Raw genomic sequence first — 22071 nt, 5'->3', positions numbered from 1 at the left:
GGTTGTATTAAGTGCACTGTTAGCCTTTGCAGTAATTTCCAGAGCTTAGTACTGCAAAATCAACAGTAAAAAACTCTAAAGGATGTTAGCAGTTTAGTACTGTAATTTGCATGTAAATGTGGGAAAATTCCATGAGATTACATTATTTTTACGGTAACTCATCGTACTCATGGAAACAGCTGTAAAATACAGCAAATGTAACAATTGGTGATGTTACTGAGATTATACTATTACACCATCCGGATTTCTGTTGTTTTCTACTGTAGATCTAAGAGTAATTACTTAAATTCTTATTCAGAGTGTATTACTATAAAATGTGATTCACTGTGAAAGTAGTATAACATATAAACTACAATATACAGCATAATTTTTAACTTAAGGAGTAAGTTGCAGCCACACTAAAATTTAATTCCTTGAACTGAATGGAACCTCATATATTAATAAATGTATTTGTTTATTCAAACAATGTGAAACATTATTAATACTATTAATTAATAGTATACTTGTAAGGTTAGCATTGTCATAGAGTCATAGAGACATTATGACATTATGCTAGTACAATTATGGTGAACAAAAAGTACATCTAAAAGTTAATTTCAAGAATACTGTTATGTACTAAAACGGGGGCCAATATAGTCCCAAGAAGCATTATTAGTATACGTACTAGGTAAGGTATACTTGGGAAATATAACTGAAGTATACTTATTTTTTGTATGGCCAGCAACAAAAACTAATGGCTACATTTAGAGTAATGTTTAAAAATGACTTCATTTAGCAGGGTGTTCCTTTTTTTCTCTTCTTATTCTTTCTTATACTGGACCTTCATTTGTTTTGTATAAGGTGGTACTTTTTAAGACACCTCTGCCTAACTACAGTGAACTAACCTAATAATATGCTCTGGTCGTCATTTTACACAAGTTAAGGTGTCACATCCATGAAACCTACACCACTAACCAGCATCAGTACTACAACTTCACTCTCAAAATTAATAAATTCTGGGACAAGCAGAAACTGTATTTTTAGCGGTGCATTTTGTTGCAGGCCAGACTGCTATTAGATGCACTGTCCTAAAGAAATAATTCCTTTGTAGCACCACTTCGTCTTGGTTCAGAAGAGATGTCCTGGATATACATGATAATGTAACACATTACCACAGTTTAGCGCGTTGGGTTGTGTTTTTAAAGCGATTGTTACGTTTTTAAAGCTTTTTAATGTGACAGGTGCGATAGCCGACACCACACCTTCACCTGACGTACAATGTGACGTATGACGCACACGTCAACAATGGGGATAGAAAATAGAAAATATTGCTCGAGGTGGTTAATGCTCCTTTCGCTGGTTGCCAACCACCATTAAATAACAACAAGAAGAAAATATTGATCTGCTTCTCTTAGTTTTGCACGTTTAAGCCGCAATTCTCAAATAAAGCTGCAAAGCAGGAGAACAACATGGCCATCAACTATTCTGTGCCACAGATCCAGTTCGCTGCAGCACAGAGTGATGATGAAACCGTTAACATGTGCAACTTAGAAGTAGTCAGAGGCAGAGATGGGCACTGTAATCTGATTACTTTTTTCAAGTAACGAGTACAGTAAGGGATTACTATTGCAAAAACGGTAATTGGATTACCGTTACTTTCCCGTAGGAACGCTGCGTTACTGTGTTACTGCGTTACTAAAACGAGAATGTCTCACGACAGTGACATAAGCGAGTGCGCCGTTAGTGACAACAGCTGTGTGCAGATCAACATATCGATTGTGGGAGAGAGTATGAGCATGCAGCATTTAAAGCGTGGAAGTACTGACCTTACTTTGAGTTTGATTCCATAAAAAGTGACAAAAACATTAGCGTCCGTTGTGCGTGGGAAGAAAACTTCTTTTTACAGCGAAAAAAACCCCTAAACTTCCAAGCAAGCACCGAGTGCACAACGAGGTAATGGGAAACTCACAGAGAAACTCGCGGATTCTTCAACTGACCGCGGCACACCTGCACCAGGGTAAACCTCCGCCTACCCTAGTCCTGCTTTACAGGTGAAAATAGAGCAACAGCACCGCAGAGTCTTTGACTTTATTTATTTTCTGCTGTGTTTTACTTGCATCTATTTGAAAGAGTGAGTGTAAACACAAAAAATATTTTATTTTATGTGCTGGAATGTGCAGAAAATAGGTTTCAATGTTAAACTAATTTATTCAAGTCAGAATGTTGCATATAATTAAATTTTTGCTTGATGCATAAAGTTAAAAGATTAAAACTGATAAAACAAGTTAAAAAAAGAGACTTTTCCATTTGATTACATTTTGTATGATGGAGTATGTAGAAAAAGTAGAATTAGGCTGAAAGATCTATCACTCTATCACCTATTCAGGTTGTAAATCGGGTTTTTAAAAAGTAACTAAGTAACTAAGTAATTAATTACTTTTGAAAATAAGTAATCAGTAAAGTAATGGGATTACTTTTTGTGGAAGTAATCAGTAATTAGTTACTGATTACTTTTTTCAAGTAACTTGACCAACACTGGTCAGAGGTAACTGGATGTTCAATCGGGTTAAATGCAAGGTTGATTGGATTATATCTGAAGATCATATGCTATTCGTGATAACTCTGCTAGACTCCAAATTGCTCATCCATGCGGGAGTATCTCAAAATTAAATGAAACCACTTCACACTTTTTCCCTAAAACGGACTGATTAAAGTTTGATCGGAACCAAGTGTTTTTTTCACTTATTCGAGAGAAGTCCGAAATGCGTTCCTAATACTGTTTGTTTTGACTTTTAAGCTACCCTACCCGGATATTTTCATTCAAATGCTAAGACAAAATGTCAATAGCTATGAATGTGGAGAGTCAAAAGACTAGTTTGGTAATAGTTGCCGATGGATTTATGAGAATTGATAGAAACTTGGACGTTTCCAACAGGTGAACTACCGAGGTTGCGCCCAAATGCTTAAAGCTGTTAGCTGGTCAGTGTTTTCAGGTGTGCTTGTACTACCTGTACGGTGCGGAGTGCTGACTAAGTCATGTTAAACCCATTAAAGCATCGAGCTCAAATATCTTTTCATTTTTCTGCACTGTTCTCTTGTCGGCACACATTTTCTGTTTACTGAAGCCTTTTGTGAATAATTTTGATCATGTAAAAACTGGGAATTGGTCCCTATTGACAATACTCTTATTTTTTGCCATTTAGGAAAGGTAATTGGTCACTGAACTTTTACAACTATGTGTATTTCTAAATTTTGTGGCTTCAGTGCACGCAAATTTATATTGTTCAGTTTGCATGTTAAAAGCCTGCCAAGCACCCCAAGGCTGATTATGCTTGGTAAGAAGTCATTCATGAAATAGAGCTGATTAGACCATATTAAAATTTCTGTTTGGCACAGGAGCTTTTCGTGGACACAGGTATCCAGTCTCTGTTTTGTTAGCTCAAATTTCTGTAATTTCCTTTATAAACCAAGGTTGTTGGACATGTGTCTCAGTGAATCCAGCAAAGTAACAATATCAAATTTCACATTTCATATTACTGATCAACATAGTAGTCTAGCTAGACCAACAGCAGAAATACTGAACTCAATACTGTAAAGTTTAACAGCAGCACAAACTATAAACTCCTAAATAACCATACAGTTGATTCATCTCCGGTAATCTAACTGGGCTGACTCTTTGTTAGGTGTGTTTAATGTGCAGAATAATTCCCAATTATGTACAATTATAATATGTTAAAACGGACTTATGTACATAAGGCCATTAATAATTAACTGCACATAGCTATTTGCTTTATGACTATCAAGACAGTGTGAAGAAGTGAAGTACTGAAATTATTTTATGTTGCATAATGACAACATGTTGCCCCTATACATTTAAGGACAAAGTTCAATGACCGCCACCTGCTGGATGGTGAGTGCAGAGGGGCGTGTAATTGTTGAGCTGGACAAAGAGAACATCTTTGCTGATGCAATGTCAGTCTTCTTTGGTTCATTTTATGTATTGAACCTGGAATACCAGGAGTCAGCATGTGCAAGGTTTTTTGTAAGGATAAACCCTGATGAAGCGCCTTGAGGCGACTTTTGTTGTGATTTGGCGCTATATAAATAAAATAGAATTGAATTGAATTGAATTGAAGAGGGAACAAAATGTACCTCCAAGGTTGGGACAAGCAGAAGGACTGAAGCGAAAGGTTGTTCACATTAACCCTCATGTCACAACTTTCCTCCAGCGGCTTACTGAATTTGAGTGGAGAACTTCAAATTAGGTAAGTGTTTTGGCCATTTTTAGTGAATTTCTTGTATAATTTAAGTATCCAATGTGTTGTTACCTGTGTCTCCACAGATGATCCATGGCCCATGCTTTCTGGACATTTACACAAGACGAACAACAATGAAGACAAGCTCTCTTGCCATCTTGCAAGACGCTGTCTCTGTCCAATAGGTTTTTTGAGTGCAACAGTTTTGATTTTTTTCCCTTCTTTTACCCGTTTGTTAAAAATTATTTCAGCTACTTACACTTTAATTGTCACATGTATTGGCTCACCCTACAAATCAATGAACTCATTCCACAAAGCAAGATCAGGGTTCAGTGCAGGTCAGTCAAGTTCCTTCACACCACACACGCTCATCCATGTCCTTGTGGACCCTGTTTTGTGCATTGATTTGGTAGTGTGAGCCAGTATTTTGGACAAAGTGTATATAAAGGCAGAAGTGTGGGGCTTGATATTATATTCATTACAATTCAGTTTATTTGTATGGTGCCAACAAAATGAATGCCAAGGCACTTCACATTGTAGGTTTAAGACCCTACAAAATATAACTAAGAAAACCCAACACTTGAGCATATGTTGTCTGCCATGATATGGATATGACATAATATCGTTATTGTTTGTACAACCATCTGAGAAAATAATGGATTACATGGTTTAGTAAAAACAAATGCTTCCTCAATGAAAATATGTTTTCAGTTCTTTTCAGTTTTTGATTTTGGAAATGTGTATTTCAGCAGGGAAAAATCAGAATTGAAATAAAGTGGTGTAAAGCACATGAATTATATTTTGTTTGTGAGTGTCTATGTATCTATCCATCCATCCATCCAATTTTTTTGGAACCCTCCAGTCTCTTACAGTATGTTACTGTTAACTGAAATTACGGTAAATTGCGACCTGTTAAACAGCAAACGACCGCCTGTTGGGACACGGTATCCTCTAGCAGAGATGAATATTTTTGGTACTGATGATGCGTGATAACGGTAAGTTACTGGTTAATATATTGCAGTTTATTACCTTGCAGCGGGCTTACAGTGACATACCGTGAATAAACGGTAGTATACCAATTTCTTAATCACAGTATGATGTTACTTTGTTGACGTAATTTACGACATAACGACATAACGGTATCTCACTGGCGTCACTGTCGCCAGTGAGATACCGTAAAAAAAGGCTACAGGTGCGTTACCATAATTTGTCCAAGAGTATTATACCACACCAGCAAAAAACGGTATCATCCTGCAGAACGGTAAGCTACCGTAACACGGCGTCATGGAATGACGCTGGCAACAGTGACGCCAGTATGTTACCGTAAAGTGGCGATGAAAAGCCTAAGTGTGTCATATTTTAGTTCTATATCAAATTAAAAAAATAAAGAAAAACATATAGATGTGGATATTTAGTGCAAATGCACATAAAGTATGTGTGCAAAATGATCAAAAAAGTTTGTAATTCAATCCATAAAATGCACAATACCTTTTTTAAATTTGGCTGATTTCTGTTTCAAGTTAATCTCTCTGTGGACCTCTACAGCACTACCACCACACCTGCTTTATTCGGATCCCTGGAAACATTTTCTTTCTTTTTTTTATGACTAGTTTCACAAACACTTTTGCAATTTCAGCCATCATGTTAAGGATCATCACTGATGTCGAGAGCTTGGTCACCATGTGTGGGCCAGAGGGCAAATAACAGTCTTCTGTGGAAGAGCCCAAAGGCAACATCAGGTAAGCAGGATTCATGTTATTTTCTGTAACATTCACAGGGCTATACAACATGTGTGTGTGTGAGAGGAAACTTAGCGCAAACAACCTGAATTGTGACATGAGACCTCATGTCTTTGTAGCTCACCACGCACTGAAAAGACAGGAGGTTTTTTGCTATTTTTTTCTGTAAAACACAAGGAGAACCTCATATGCACAAAGACCAAAATCTGCATGCAAATGATTGAGTGCAGAGAAGATGAGAGAGAGAGGAGTCTGGTGTTACACGACAATACATGCAGCACCTTTTTTGCCCAAAGCTCAACATTTAGCCACTGAGATCGCATTATCTAGCATCTAACAATATTACCTGCACACACAATTTACAATCCCTTTGCACCAACTTGGATTGAATTATTCTTCTATTATTCATTTCAGCCTATTTCCTGGGTGCACTATTGTGTTTGTGGCTGTTTTCAGGCAAACATAAAAACAAACATCTTAGAAAATCGAAGTTTTTTCTTTTCAAAGTTCTTAAAAATGAGGCAGACCTGAGTTTTTATTTCCCTATTGTTGTTAGGATGCCTGGGTCGTTGACCCAGGGTTTTTGAGTTTATTATATTATTTATAATTTCTAGTCTTTGGGTTTTTGTTAGAGTCATGTCTTATGGTTTGTTTTAATGTGTAATCCTTAGTTGCTGTCTCCCCTGTCCACTATATCCCCGTTTCCAGTCAGTGTCTGTGTCTGCCCTGGTCCCACGTCTCTGTTCCCTCTGTTGTAGTGCCTGCATGTGAGTCTGTGTCTTTGTTCAGTCTGTGTTATGTGTTTCCTGTTTTACTTTGAAGGTCTCTGTCTTATCTCAGTGTGTTCAGTTTACGCTTCCTTGTCTCGTCAGTTCTGATATGCCCCAGCTGTGTTTCCCTCCTGTTGTCCATTCCCTGATTGCTCCCTCTATGTATTTAAGCCCTGTGTTTCAATTTGTCATTGTCGCGATCTACCCTTATTTTGCTGTGTGTTCTGTCTGTGTAAAGTTTACCTTGGAGTCTCAGTTTTGTTACTTTTTGGAGTTCAGCATTAAAGCTGTATTTAAGTTCACCTTTGATTTCTGTGAGTCTGCATTTTGGGTCCTTCATATCACCACCCCTGCGTGCACACAGCCTTCACATAACAATTGTAGATATATAAATTTATATTACATTATGACCTCAGCCTTTATGACCCTAAACTTCAATAAGTAGTAAAGGCAGAATGATTTGCAGCATTTTAGCTTTCACTTCTAGTTGCAGGATCTCTAACATTAGAATCATAAACTGTGCCTCATATAGGTTTTATTTTGGTACTTTACACGTCACACAGTTTCAAACATTGCTTATATGGCAAAGTTCCTCTTTTCTGTGTCTTATCTATTAATATGCCTGTGCACTAAAACTTCCTGTTTTTCAGTCTGGCTGAGCACTTTGTGAGTCAAAAGTGGCCTTGCTCTACAAGCCTTCATTATTAAAGTACATAAAACAATATAATAGGAAAATAAGGATACTAAGGATACTGATTTCATGACACTCTTCAACAATGAGACCTCTGGCCACGGTCCACTAATATGGTATTTATAACACCACCCAGTTCTCCTGCTTTTTTTGCGATTGTCCAGTAAAAGTGTTGAATTATCATACTATTACAAAAGACATACATATGAAATTAATGCATATTGAATAGAATTTAAATGTTATTATAAAAAGCAAAACTTCTTGCTTTGATCATGCCTCCAGTACACAATTAGTAAAAAAAACATACATAGATAATTGAAATGGAAAACAGTAACACAATTTGTTATATGTATAAAAAGATAACATATTTGTCAAAAATTATTTCAACACTGAGCATTTTCAAAAATATGCTGTAAAATTTTACGTCAGTAATGCAGCACTCACTATACAACAAAAAGATCAAAGAAACAGTGCAGTTACGCCAAAAAATTATCAGACAAATATAAAAAACAAAGAAATAGTGTCGAAAAGTAAAAATTCTTAAAAAAAAGACTTGATTTTAGATATATACATTTACATTGCAACACATAGACAGTAAAGTTTTTGTACTTTTTCAGAAAATTAAAATTTAAACCTTTGACTTAAACATAAAATCCAACTTCAGATATTGATTTTTAAAATCTTATAAGAATTCAGAATTCTTGCCTATTGACACAACTCTTGTTTGTTTTCTATCAGCACTCTTCCAACTGTCTGAAACTCAAACGCATACCAGTTCAGCACATTGCCTGCTGTGAAGCTCAGATTATTCGAGTAGTTCTGGATCTCACAGGAGGAAAGGGTGCGGTCCCACATGTGGACATCGGATATCATGCCAACAAAGGACTGATTGATGTCAAATCCCCCACCATGGGTATCCTGTTCCTGAGAAATGGCAAAGACTTTAATTAGAAGATGTATTGTTATATTTTGATATACCTAACTGTATGGTCTCAAGCAAAATCATCTACAGTTAGACATCAGTCAAGCTGTAATCACTGGCTAAAAACAGTTTGGTGATATCACTGACACATCTTTAAATTGTATGATCTAATAAACTTTGAGTATTTCATTTATGTGTTTTAGTATTCAAATGTATAATTTCTTCTAGCCCCAGAGTATATTATACATATATTGGATGTAACATGTAGCCCACAAAACATACTCTAAATATAAACGCTCTTATGCCGCAATGAACCACATGTCCATGAACATGAACAAATGGATCAAATTTTGAATTTGTATTATATTTGTCAGTGTCTGTTTGTTTGAAGATAAAGTAAAAGCTTTCTATGTGTGGTGCTTTGTAAAGGTACCTGTCCTAAGACAATGATAATGGGTCCATTGATGTTGGATCCAGAGCTGGTGAATTTTCTACTTGAGGGGACTCCATCGACCCACAGCTGCACGAGTCCAGAGGTAGCGTTCCAAGTGGAACAAATAGAATGCCATGTGTTCAACTTGTAGGCAATCCCTTCAACTGTATTCAACTTGCCCCTGGCCCACAGTTCAAATAAGCCATTTGCAGCTTTCTTGAATATCAGGAAGTTATTGTCAGCAGAGGGTGTAGCCAGAGAGAACAAGGAATGGTCTCTATTGAGGTCAGTAAAGGACCTAAAAGCAGTGAAAAATGGATTTAATAGTCTGATATGCGGTAGTTACATGTTTCTTTATTTAATTCAGTTTGTTTAATTAAAAATACCTGAAACACACGGTTACAGCCTTCAGATCTTGTCTTGATGTAGTCACCCTCACATGAGCTGTATTGGTTTGTTGTGGGAAGGTGAATATTTTATTTGCCAGATCTTTAAAAAAATAGAGAAACATATGAATAATGCAAATAGAAAAGGAAGTAATAAGCAGCATACTATAATAAAAATGAATTAATAAAAGAATATTTGAGAAAATCTAAAATCAAAACAGAAGAATGATTTTTGTTGAAGCTGTTTGTCTTTACGGCAAAGTTTGCCCTCCACAGAGCAACAGCACTAGTGCAGCTAATGCTTCACAATACAACAACACTTCACATTCACATTAAATATTAACTATAGGAATTCTGTTCCTGAGAAATGGCCGAGAGATGAATTAGCAGGTGTATTTCACTCTTATGTTTTTATGACAGATGACAAAAAGTCTAATAGAAGAATAATGAGCTTTTTTTGGAAAACATATTGCAGACATGCAATGATTTATGCAATATGATTTTTCATTTATGCAATATTTTATCATTACCAATAAGCATTCAAATGAAATGTATACAAATTTAATTGGTAGTGAAAATGTTAAATGCAACCTTTAAAAGCTCGAATTTTCCCTCCATAATACCTGCCCATATCTGTGTGCCCTGAAACATTCTAGCTGGAAACTCAGATCACTGCATATTAATATTTGCCATTGTTTGATTATTTCTGACATATTTGGAATTAATCCCTGCCTCTAACACTAAGTATCAAATGAATTTTAATTTTTTTTTTACAATAATAGGTATAGAATTTGAAAGGAAAGAAAATTGGTTTAGCCATAAGTTTTGCCAAGTGAACGTAAGGTGTGGTGTTTAAACATATTCTGTCTCTTGTCATCGTAAGCTGTGTAGCAGGCAGTCTATGGACCCAAATGCAGGACTGTGATGCAGTATTAAACCCGAAGGCGGCAGTTTTTATTCACTGGCAGAAAAGGAACTGAGAAACACAATACTTGAGCACTAGAAAATAAAACCAAAACTCAAACTAGGAAGGATGATCTAAACTGGGAGTTCATGACGAGACCAAGGGAAGCGAAACTAGAAACTCTAACATGAAATAGGACTTTCAAAGTAAAACAGGAAGCACACGACAGGCACAGACTTGACACTGAGCTAAACCTACACTGAACACGAGGACACAGGAACAAAAATTTACAGAACATAGAAGAACTTGAGTGCTAGAAATACAAAACTAGAAGTCATAAGCCACCATGATGAAATCCAAGACCAAAAATAATAATACAAAAAACTGAAACACCAGGTCACCGACCCAGGACCGTGACATCTATTCCTGCTTTCCTTTTGAATAAGGATGAAGGAGTATATATCTAAAATGGTAAACATGGACACCTCTAATGTTAGTATTTATCAACACAGTAGGCTACACACTCTAAGTCTAATACACCTTCATTGTTATTAATTTTGGTTGCATATGTTAAATACTTAATAATTAAGATAAAAAAAAAAATAGAAGGTACTTTGAGGGATTGCAGTGCACGATGTCAGCATCACCAGTAGAAGCACCAGCAGCATCTACAAAGACATGCAAACATACCAATTCACATTGTTTATTGGTACTGGTGATACAAACAAATCTGATGTCACTTTCATCATCCGCACCACAATACACGTAAAAGGGTTTCTGCACATGCAATACATTTTGTTTCAATATGAAAATCATATCTTACCTTGGATACAGTGTCAGGATAGAGCCTTCTATACTCTGGGTCCTTTTGTGAATGGTTTGTTTTTTAACAGTGCAGAATGGTTCCTTTTATACCATGGCTGCTGCTGTAAATGGTTAATTTTTTATGGCAGTCATTGTTTCTGTAAATTTCCATGTTCCTACTTCCCGCACGTGTGTTTACAACTTATGGGATTAGATCCGAGGAATCTGAAAACTTCCCCTTCACGCCTATAGCGAAGTTTGAATCAACAGTCACTAACATTCATCTCTTTGGGTTATAGAAATAAGTTAGAGTATGCGGAGTAGAGTCTGTTTTGACAATCTTGTCAATTATAAGTGACACAAAAGTGTGCATTTCATTCTTACAAATGAAACAGAGAAGAAAAAGGGGTACGTATCAATACATTACACACAAAGCCCAGCTTTGAAAACTCCAAACTATGTAATAAAAAATGCAATATACGCTTTAAAACCATTTTTATTGTGTAACATATTAATAGTATAGATTGGAAAAATTCTTTACATTGGGCATAAAATTGGTATTAACAGTATTAATAGTAACAGTATTGCTTGTCTTCTATCAACACTCTTCCTGTTATCTGAAAATCCAGAGCATTCCAGTTCAGCACATTCCCCAGAGTGAAGCTCAGCTCATCTGAGTATTTTTGGATCTCACAGGAAGACATGGTGTAGTCCCACATGTGGACATCAGATATCATGCCAATAAAAGACTGATTAATATCAAATTCTCCACCATAGGAATCCTGTTCCTGAGAAATGGCAAAGAGTTGAATTAACAGTTATATTGCACTGTTTCTGACTGACACAATGTCACAAATAAGGAGAATGAGAATATTTGGAAAACATAAATAAATAAATGCTGTGAAATTTCGAAACATTTTAATTATATAACGTAATAATAGTATTGTTTGTCCAAGGTACAGTGGCTTGGCTTGTAAACTTTTCCACATTTTGTCACATTGTCACTCTATTTAGTCATTAGCACTCATCGGGCAATGTCTATGGGCAACTGACTGCACTCAGACCAAAGGGGGCTGAATAATTACGTGACAAACACGTGTGAGCTGTGTTTGTCGTTTGGAATCATGTATGATTTTCGTTCCACTTCTCACATGTACACCACTTTGTGTTGGTCTTTCACGTGGAATTCCAATAAAATTGATTCATGTTTGTGGCTGTAATGTGACAACATGTGGGAAAGTTCAAGGGGGCCGAATACTTTTGCAAGCCACTGTAAGTCGTCTGAGTCACCTTAGCATAGTACATAAAATGGAAATGGGGAAATCTAAAGCAATGCTGATCCCAAAAATACTAAAACCAAACCAGGAAAAATGCTTCACTGGAAGTTTGGAGCTGCACTCCTTATGGATATCAGCACAGGTTCCAGACAAGTATTGTCAGGTCTTATACTCTTTTTGTTAAATATAAAATTGTGGTTTTCACTTTAATTCTTGTCTTTAATATAAAGTGAACTTGAAGCACTAGTATGTTGGTTACAGATCCAGAGCTTCAGCCTGTTCTGTTTCCCCATCGCTCTGTGCTAAGCTAACATAATTAACCTCTCAGACCAAATCACTGTACTTTATCTAATATAGCAACTGTACACCAGTCACAGTGAGTTTGAACTGTACCTGTCCTAAAACAATAGACATGGGTTCACTGATGTTGAATCCAGAGCTGACGAATTTCCTGCTGGAAGGCTTTCCATTTACCCACAGCTGAATTATTCCAGAGGTAGCATCCCAAGTGGAACAAATCGCATTCCACGTGTTCAGCTTGTAGTCTTGCAATGCAAATTCAGCATTTTTGTCCCTGACCCACAGATCAAACAAATCACTTGCATCTAGTTTGAATATCAGAAAGTCATTGGAAGCAAGCGATGTTGCCAAAGAGAAAATAGGGTGGCCTCTTCTGAGGTCTGTAAAGGATCTGTAAGCAATGACAAGACACTGACATACATGATGATGCTTATGATTATGATGATGATGATGATTATTATTACCATTTGATTTTGCATATTCAACATTACCTGAGACAGACAGTTACAGCACTTAAATCTTGTTTTGTTGTTAACAGCTTCGTGTGAGCTGTGTTTGTCGCTTCTGGGAAGGTCAACATTTTACTTTCCAGGTCTTAAAGGAATTAGAGAAATAAATTAATAAAATGATCAGTAACTTTCCGTGATGCTGATAACCAGACCAGATTTCTCACACCTACAGGGAGTGCAGAATTATTAGGCAAGTTGTATTTTTGAGGAATAATTTTATTATTGAACAACAACCATGTTCTCAATGAACCCAAAAAACTCATTAATATCAAAGCTGAATGTTTCTGGAAGTAGTTTTTAGTTTGTTTTTAGTTTTAGCTATTTTAGGGGGATATCTGTGTCTGCAGGTGACTATTACTGTGCGTAATTATTAGGCAACTTAACAAAAAACAAATATATACCCATTTCAATTATTTATTTTTACCAGTGAAACCAATATAACATCTCCACATTCACAAATACACATTTCTGACATTCAAAAACAAAACAAAAACAAATCAGCGACCAATATAGCCACCTTTCTTTGCAAGGACACTCAAAAGCCTGCCATCCATGGATTCTGTCAGTGTTTTGATCTGTTCACCATCAGCATTGCGTGCAGCAGCAACCACAGCCTCCCAGACACTGTTCAGAGAGGTGTACTGTTTTCCCTCCTTGTAAATCTCACATTTGATGATGGACCACAGGTTCTCAATGGGGTTCAGATCAGGTGAACAAGGAGGCCATGTCATTAGTTTTTCTTCTTTTATACCCTTTCTTGCCAGCCACGCTGTGGAGTACTTGGATGCGTGTGATGGAGCATTGTCCTGCATGAAAATCATGTTTTTCTTCTCCTGGAAGAGGCAATAATTGGTTTTAACTTTGTGTTTTTGTGTCTTTTCTTTGCTGTCCCTATGCCTTGTTTGCTAATGTTTGCTTTGCTACTGCAGTTTACAGTTGTGCTGTATATGTCTGTACCCCCCCCCCCCCCCCCCAACCCCGTTTTAAATCAATAAAATGTTGATCACAAAAAAGAAAATCATGTTTTTCTTGAAGGATGCAGACTTCTTCCTGTACCACTGCTTGACTCCATCCTCAACCTGAAAAGGCCCCACAAGCTCATCTTTGATGATACCAGCCCAAACCAGTACTCCACCTCCACCTTGCTGGCGTCTGAGTCGGACTGGAGCTCTCTGCCCTTTACCAATCCAGCCACGGGCCCATCCATCTGGCCCATCAAGACTCACTCTCATTTCATCAGTCCATAAAACCTTAGAAAAATCAGTCTTGAGATATTTCTTGGCCCAGTCTTGACGTTTCAGCTTGTGTGTCTTGTTCAGTGGTGGTCGTCTTTCAGCCTTTCTTACCTTGGCCATGTCTCTGAGTATTGCACACCTTGTGCTTTTGGGCACTCCAGTGATGTTGCAGCTCTGAAATATGGCCAAACTGGTGGCAAGTGGCATCTTGGCAGCTGCACGCTTGACTTTTCTCAGTTCATGGGCAGTTATTTTGCGCCTTGGTTTTTCCACACGCTTCTTGCGACCCTGTTGACTATTTTGAATGAAACGCTTGATTGTTCGATGATCACGCTTCAGAAGCTTTGCAATTTTGAGACTGCTGCATCCCTCTGCAAGATATCTCACTATTTTTGACTTTTCTGAGCCTGTCAAGTCCTTCTTTTGACCCATTTTGCCAAAGGAAAGGACGTTGCCTAATAATTATGCACACCTGATATAGGGTGTTGATGTCATTAGACCACACCCCTTCTCATTACAGAGATGCACATCACCTAATATGCTTAATTGGTAGTAGGCTTTCGAGCCTATACAGCTTGGAGTAAGACAACATGCATGAAGAGGATGATGTGGACCAAATACTCATTTGCCTAATAATTCTGCACTCCCTGTAGTGTTTAATGACTTAATACATAAATTTACTTTGAGGAGTGGCAGCACATGTTGTCAGCGTCACCAGTAAAAGCAGCAGTGCCATCTGATACAAAGAAAATACAATAATTCAAAACAAACATTGCTCAAATGTTCACCTTTCAACTTTAGTATGGAAATAAGGTGTCTGTCACTTAAGGCAACCTGCTACAATATATAATGCAGGCAGAAAAATTTTAAAACTTTTGTGTGGAAAGCATTAATTTAATTTGCCATGTGTATCATGTCTTACCTTGAATTCAGTCTCAGGAGGTTGTGTTGCATGAGGCCAGCGAGGGAGTGAGTTTTATAGTGGCAGTGTTTGTTAGTGAAAATAGGTCTTCTTCATTGAGGTCATTGACTCTGGGTTTGTCCTACCCTTAGATCAAGAACACAGCACATTTTGTAATATTACCTCTGTAAACAACCTCTGGATTTTAAATCAAACAATCAACATGACTGGAGTACAGACTTTGATACAAGGGTTTTTTCCAAAGTGTTGCATTAACTTTGTAGGAATTTTAACCATTCTGATTAATTGACCCCCAATTTCACCTACTTTATAATTGCTTCCTTTAAGGCCTCAAGTCAAGTCAAGTCAAGTCAAGTTTATTTATAGAGCACATTTAAAAACAACCAAGGCTGACCAAAGTGCTGTACAGTAAATACAGATAAAAATACAATAGAACACAATTTCGTAATAACACCTCGCTGATAAAAATAAAATAAAAATATATAAAACAAATAAATTAAACCTTTCTAAAAGCCAATGAAAAGAGGTGAGTTTTAAGAGCTCAAACTCTTACAGTGAATTACAAAAAGAGAACGCGTCTCAGAAAGAGCTTTAGCACAATTAAGCAAACGTATAATTATCCATCCATCCATCCATCCTCATCCGCTTTGTCCGGGGCCGGGTCGCGGGGGCAGCAGCCTAAGCAAAGAGGCCCAGACCTCCCTCTCCCCAGCCACCTCCTCCAGCTTATCCGGGGGAATACCAAGGCGTTCCCAGGCCAGCCGAGAGATATAATCTCTCCAGCGTGTCCTGGGTCTGCCCCGGGGCCTCCTCCCGGTGGGACATGCCTGGAACACCTCACCCAGGAGGCGCCCAGGGGGCATCCTTGTCAGATGCCCGAACCACCTCAGCTGGCTCCTTTCAATGTGGAGCAGCAGCTGCTCTACTCTGAGCCCCTCCCGGATGGCCGAACTTCTCACCCTATCTCTAAGGGAGAGGCCAGCCACCCTTTGGAGGAAGCTCATTTCTGCAGCTTGTATCCGCGATCTCGTTCTTTCGGTCACTACCCACAGCTCGTGGCCATAGGTGAGGGTAGGGACGTAGATCGACCGGTAAATTGAGAGCTTCGCTTTTACACTCAGCTCCCTCTTCACCACGACGGACCGGTGCAGCGTCTGCATTACTGCAGCTGCAGCCCAGTAATGCGGACGTATAATTAATTCTAGTCAATTCTCTAAAATCCTATCAAACACTGGTTAAAAAAAGAATTAAGTATTGTACTTGTACTTGTTTTGTTACTACTGGGGAGGCCTGGGCAGGAGATCCCCGGACCAGCATCAAAACCAGTAATTTAATGTTCTCATTAGGCTGAAAGTCTCAAAATTTCTCAACCAATTTTAAATGGAAGAACAACTTGCTACCACAGAACAGCAGGCCCGTAACACTTAATAGACATTTTGACATACCATGTCATTTACTCATTGAATACTATATAGTTGCATTTTTGTGAAGGAAAAAAAAGGTGTTAAATGTAAAATCCATCAGTTTACTGCACTCGGTGACCTATTGCGCTCGACTGCACTAGGATTTATGAAAGCAATAGTAAAAATAATGTATTACGATGTCATTCTAACATCTGAAACATGTGGGTCACATTTTCAAGTCTCTGAAAGGATGCTTCACATGACATTGTGTATTTACTGCTCTAATTATAATGGCTGAGAAGAGGTCTCTTCTCCAATGAAAAGTGAATTCCATAGTCCTCTTTCTATGCTACCATAAAGCTTGGGAGTCTGAGTTAGTCAGATTAAATTGATATTTTCGAAAGTTCTTTTCCCTCCTTTGTATGACCATAGACAGTGAGTCCAGTAACACAGAGGCATTTTGTACAAAAGTGCACCATTGAAAGATCCTGTTATTTTGTCTAACTGAGATCTCTTTATGGTCACTATGGGCAAGAGGAAGCAGTTGTAGTAGCAATATTACTTTAAAACAATATTACTTTAAAACAATATTACTTTAGAGCATTGAAATGAGCATTATTTACCCTGTGAAACAAAAGTAGTTCAGTGTACTTTTGCTTTAGTGAGGACTTGGCCGTCATTTTTTCCCTCCTTTCTAGACACACAAATGAGTTGTGTTGTTGTCATATCTCAGTCTAAAACAGTCTATAGAAGTATATGATAGAATATAATAGTTAGATGCATGTCTTCTCTGAAACATTAAACATTTTAAAAGCTGCTCTACCAAAAATATGAACTTCGTCCTTGTGAGCTGCCAAAATTCCCGCTAATCCACTCTGATATTTATGTTTGCCAAAGCTTCATTATCTCTGACATGCCTTTGGACATTGGACTTGTTTACTTAGCCTGGTGAACTCCTTGTTAGTGCACAACAAGTCAGTGAATTTATGGAGCAGCCAAAAGTCAAAATACAGTCTATAAGACAATAGATATACAATTATGGACAACCTGTATAATTTATCTATTGCTGTTACTGTAGGAGGCATGGGTTTAAGATCTAGTAATGTTAGTTTCATCCTTAAATCAAACCACTAAGCGATAACAAGCATTAAAACTTAACATATCTAAATCATGCACACAATTTTCATCAGCATGAATTTTCTTTGAGTTTCATTTTAATATTTATCTTCTGTACTTTTAGGACTGGCACCAATGATGCCAGCATCAACAATAGAAGCCACAGTGCCATCTAATACAAAGACACTACTCATATTACAACTCAAACATTGCTTAGATTTTTAATATTTGACTTAGAAATAAGTTTTCTGTAGCTCAGGGCATCCTGCGACAATGTATAATACAATATTATATATTATATAAAATTGTATTATCTATATGAGTAGTTTCATGGCCAAATCAGATCTGTTTATTCAATATTTCATGTCAGATTTAGCAGATAAAAGATCTGGAGATAATTCAAAGTGTTAAACTTGTAATTTGGTAGCTTTTTCTTGCATCTTATGACCATCATCAGGGTGAAAAATAAAATAAACCTGCTGCACACTAAATGCCAAAAGGCCTGGAAGACCATTGTTAAGAAACTACAATCTCAATGAAGCAGATATATTATTTTTAAAGTCTGCAATCAAGCTAAACCTTCCTGAGCGTAAATGTAGAGAGTTTACAAAGTGCTAACAACTGGTTACACTTGAAACAAAAATGGCTGAGTAGACTTTGCCAGAAAACATGTAAAAGAGCATGCACAGGAAACAAATCTTTGGACAGATTAAACCAAATTTAACTTGACTTAATTAGTTTTTCAGTTTCCAAAGACAAAACTGACGGCTGAAAAACCCACAAACAAGCAGCAAGTGAATGTGGCTGCTATAAAGGCCTTGGAGAGCATCTAAAGCCAGGAAACACACATCGGATGATGTTCATGGGTTCTGGATTCCAGACAGTAAAGAATTTTCATCCTATTGTCATATTAAAACAATCCTTATATTAGTTTGATAAACTTCCTTTGAGCCTCTGAAAGTGGGAGAGTGTAAATAAAGCTGTAAGTCCTACTTTGGTCACCAGTTGCATTACAGTTTGGTCCAAACTAAAATATCTTACGCACTTTATAGCATTATTGTGTCCTATTTAATTCCAGCCAGTGCTAAGTTACATGTAAGAAATGCAAATTTACTGTTGAATTTATTTATTTATTTATTTTTTAGTGGAAATGCAGAAGGTCACTAACACTAAGAATCGGGCCTTCAAGAGGTTCTCTTTAGTTCCCAACAACAATATCAAAAATAGAGGCGATTGGTGAGATGTTTTTCTACCAGAGCTGATATTCTGCAGTCATTTACAGATCAAGTCTCTGTACTTTCACTTTGATTTTGGACGCATGAAAGGCAGAAGTAGTTTTATTGACTTTTATTGACAGTTAGTATTTGTTTGGCTGAAGAACGACCTGCACGGCAATCAAAAGTCCACGTGAGTGCACGTTTCCCCCCATTTTATTAGCAAAGCACTTGTTTGCTCCTGCATGTGCTCCTTGGACTTGTTTACTTACACTCATTGATCATTTGAACATTTGAACTGAACATAGCAGCACAATTTTCATGGCAATGCCATTTCTGTATTGTAAATACATGAAGATTTAATAGATGTGTGCGTTAAACAGCTCTATGGTAATCTAAAAACACTTTTATGTGTTTTGTCATGTTTGATCTAAACAAATAAAACAAACACAGCTATCAGTGTTCTTACACAGTGTGTGTTCATCTGTGAGTTTCACGGATTGCACCACTGTGGGGCATCTGTCAAAAAGGAACTACTCACATAAACAATAAAAATCCCAGAGTCTTCTGTGTATATGGTATAGGTCCATTTAATCATAAAATTACACAAATAGTACTCGAACGATCTGATTATTTTTTTAAAAAAAGCCAAAACAAGGAAAAAAACTGCATTTATCAGTTTTGGCCAGTAGAGGGCGACATCTAAAACACCGCCTTTTAGATTAAGTTGAAATACTTAAGTAGAGATGCAGAGTTTTCAGATTTAATGGAGAAGTTTGGACTTCTCTGTCGATTGCACTTTGTGACACAGTGCTGATGGTGATATTTTGGCAAAAAAAAGCTTCTTCTTCTTTTCTTTTTTTTTTTTATACATTTTATTGTCATGCACTGACTAGAAAAACATTTATAGCACAAGTTGATGAATTGTCAATTTATTGTTCACTTTACAATAAATTTACAATTAGAAATTCGTAAAATTATTTTTTATTTTTTATATTTATGCTCACCAGTTTTTGTTCTCAATGTTGTTCATGAATTAACCAACATGTAACGTAATCACAGCGACCAGTGTAACGCTTTCATATGATTATCGTAAAAGGGTTTAAAAAAATCATCAAATATTCTTTATGATGGACATAAAAACAAAGTAGTTTTTTTGACCAGATTTTTGACTTTGTAATTTTCTGATTAGTGACACGTCATGAGTTTATTTTCTATCAGTACTCTATCTATGATCTCAAATTCCAGTGCGCTCCAGTTCAACACATTCCCTGGCGTGAAGTTTAGTTCATCCACATAGTTTTGAATTTCACAGGAGGAAAGGATGTGATCCCACAAGTGGACGTCAGACATCATGCCAACGAAAGACTGCTTAATGTCAAATCCGCCACCGTGGGAATCTTGCTCCTGTAAAGAATGCAGTGTTTGAGATACAATAGATTAAAACTACATTGTATATTATAGTACATATAGTACATTATTAGTATATACAGCGTCTGACTGAATCTAAATAAGTATTTATAATTTATCAATAAAACATGTACCTGTCCTAAAATTATTATAACAGGTCCTACGATGTTTGTTCCAGTGTTGACAAATTTCCTAATCGAAGGTAGCCCATTAAACCAAATCTGCACCAGTCCAGACTCAGAGTCCCACGTGGTGCAGATAGAGTGCCACATGTTTGGCTTGTAGTCTCGTCCTCCAAATTCAGCTTTCCTGTCCTTGATATGGGGCTCAATCTCTTTATTTGTACCATCCCAGAAGATCAGGAAGTTATTGGAATGAACAGGTGTAGCCAGAGAGAACAAAACGTGGTCTCTTTTAAGGTCTGTAAATGATCTGTAGGCATGGCAAAGGATGACTTATTTCACAATCAGAGATACAGTTGCTTCTTATAGGAAATGCATACATATTCATTGCTACCTGTGACAGAGTGTTAAAGAACTGAAATCCAATCTCGACGCATTCAGCCTCACATGAGCTCTGTTGGATTCCAGTGGGAAAGTGAACATTTTACCAGACAAATCTGAGAAGAGAGAAAGAGGAAGACACTTTTCAAGTGGTTTTGCTTTTTTTACGAAAAAGGAAAATGCAGGAAATTATGAACACAGAGAAGCATGTGCGCGGGGTCCCGCCAACACTCAGATTTAATAAGAAATTAATAAGATTAATAAGAAAACTTAAAAGAAGGAAATACAATTTTTTTTCAATGAGTCAAATTCACATGAAGCCAGAAAGAAACAACATTAAAAATACAAATTTTAAATGTATGTAAATCCTTTTTGTTTCTCAGTCTTGTTACAAAGATTGGCTAGAAATTTTAATAACGTCATTAAAAAACAAAGTATCATTAAAAGTGAATAACAAAATACATGAACATCGTAGAAATCTGCTGTTGTATTCACTTTGTTCAGAAAAAACCAAAATACCTTGAGGTCTTGCAGCACATGCTGTCAGCATCACCAGTACAGGGAACAGCTTCATCTAATACAAGCACAAATTATACTTAATTATATAAATGGAGTTTTTTCAAATTATTCTCAAGACTAGTGACACCAGTTTACTGCTTGCTTTGGATTCCTACAATAAACAATAGAGGCGTAAATTATCTACTTCACCTGTATTGCTCGTTGTAAAAACAAAATGAAGTTTTGTATATAACAGAATGAAGGTTACGTTCTTACACATGCCAGTTTTGAATGTCTCAACTTACCTTGAAATCTGTGTCTGGTACTGTCTGTGCAGCAGTTGTGAATGCTGTGAAAGTTTGAGTTTTATATACTTCTTCCCCATTTCTGGCGGTTTGTCTGTGTCAGTGTGTTCACTTCCTTCATCCACTTCTTCTTTTTTCCTACTTTTTTCTTTTTTGCTGTAATCTGCAGTATGATGATAATTCTACAGTGGTGAAGGTCAGTTCAGTTGAAACTTCCTTGGTTTGTACTACTACTCAATGTGGAGATTAATTTGTTATCATATGTTACCTTATATATGAGATCAAAGTAGTTGCATTATAATATGGTATGTAGTTTTAGTTTGCATTAGACCTCTGACTTAGAAGAGTGTGAAAATCATTAGATCTGTTGGATTGACCTGTATTATGTTGAATGTCTTACATTGTTTCAAAGGAGTTGTTAGGATAATGGATGTTATTTTAATCTCACTGATATCATTTACATGCACTGTTGTAGGTTCATTATTACTTCATTAG

At 36.9% G+C, this 22071-nt stretch overlaps 3 protein-coding genes across 3 annotated transcripts; all 3 read right to left on the bottom strand.

The window, feature by feature from the left end:
• Positions 1 to 8140: 8140 nt before the first annotated feature.
• LOC146623132 (serum amyloid P-component-like) lies at positions 8141 to 11106 on the bottom strand. The gene is made up of 5 exons (XM_085365705.1): positions 10904 to 11106; positions 10694 to 10748; positions 9177 to 9279; positions 8791 to 9088; positions 8141 to 8359 (listed from the first exon to the last, which is right to left on the bottom strand). The coding sequence occupies exons 2-5, from the start codon at positions 10746 to 10748 to the stop codon at positions 8141 to 8143; spliced, it is 675 nt and encodes a 224-aa protein (XP_085221831.1). The 5' UTR covers positions 10904 to 11106.
• Positions 11107 to 11368: 262 nt separating this feature from the next.
• Positions 11369 to 15210, bottom strand: LOC146623131 (jeltraxin-like). The gene is made up of 5 exons (XM_085365704.1): positions 15128 to 15210; positions 14887 to 14941; positions 12953 to 13055; positions 12555 to 12852; positions 11369 to 11672 (listed from the first exon to the last, which is right to left on the bottom strand). The coding sequence occupies exons 2-5, from the start codon at positions 14939 to 14941 to the stop codon at positions 11454 to 11456; spliced, it is 675 nt and encodes a 224-aa protein (XP_085221830.1). The 5' UTR covers positions 15128 to 15210; the 3' UTR covers positions 11369 to 11453.
• Positions 15211 to 20027: 4817 nt separating this feature from the next.
• On the bottom strand, positions 20028 to 21664 carry LOC146623130 (mucosal pentraxin-like). Its single transcript, XM_085365703.1, has 5 exons — positions 21577 to 21664; positions 21293 to 21347; positions 20787 to 20889; positions 20405 to 20702; positions 20028 to 20267 (listed from the first exon to the last, which is right to left on the bottom strand). The coding sequence occupies exons 2-5, from the start codon at positions 21345 to 21347 to the stop codon at positions 20049 to 20051; spliced, it is 675 nt and encodes a 224-aa protein (XP_085221829.1). The 5' UTR covers positions 21577 to 21664; the 3' UTR covers positions 20028 to 20048.
• Between the last annotated feature and the right edge of the window lie 407 nt (positions 21665 to 22071).

Source organism: Diplotaxodon limnothrissa, linkage group LG11 (assembly GCF_057381915.1).
Source record: "Diplotaxodon limnothrissa isolate DT_005_m linkage group LG11, D_limnothrissa_male_GT1.1, whole genome shotgun sequence".
Taxonomy (NCBI): Eukaryota; Metazoa; Chordata; class Actinopteri; order Cichliformes; family Cichlidae; genus Diplotaxodon; species Diplotaxodon limnothrissa.
This window is presented reverse-complemented; position numbering and strand designations above follow the sequence as displayed.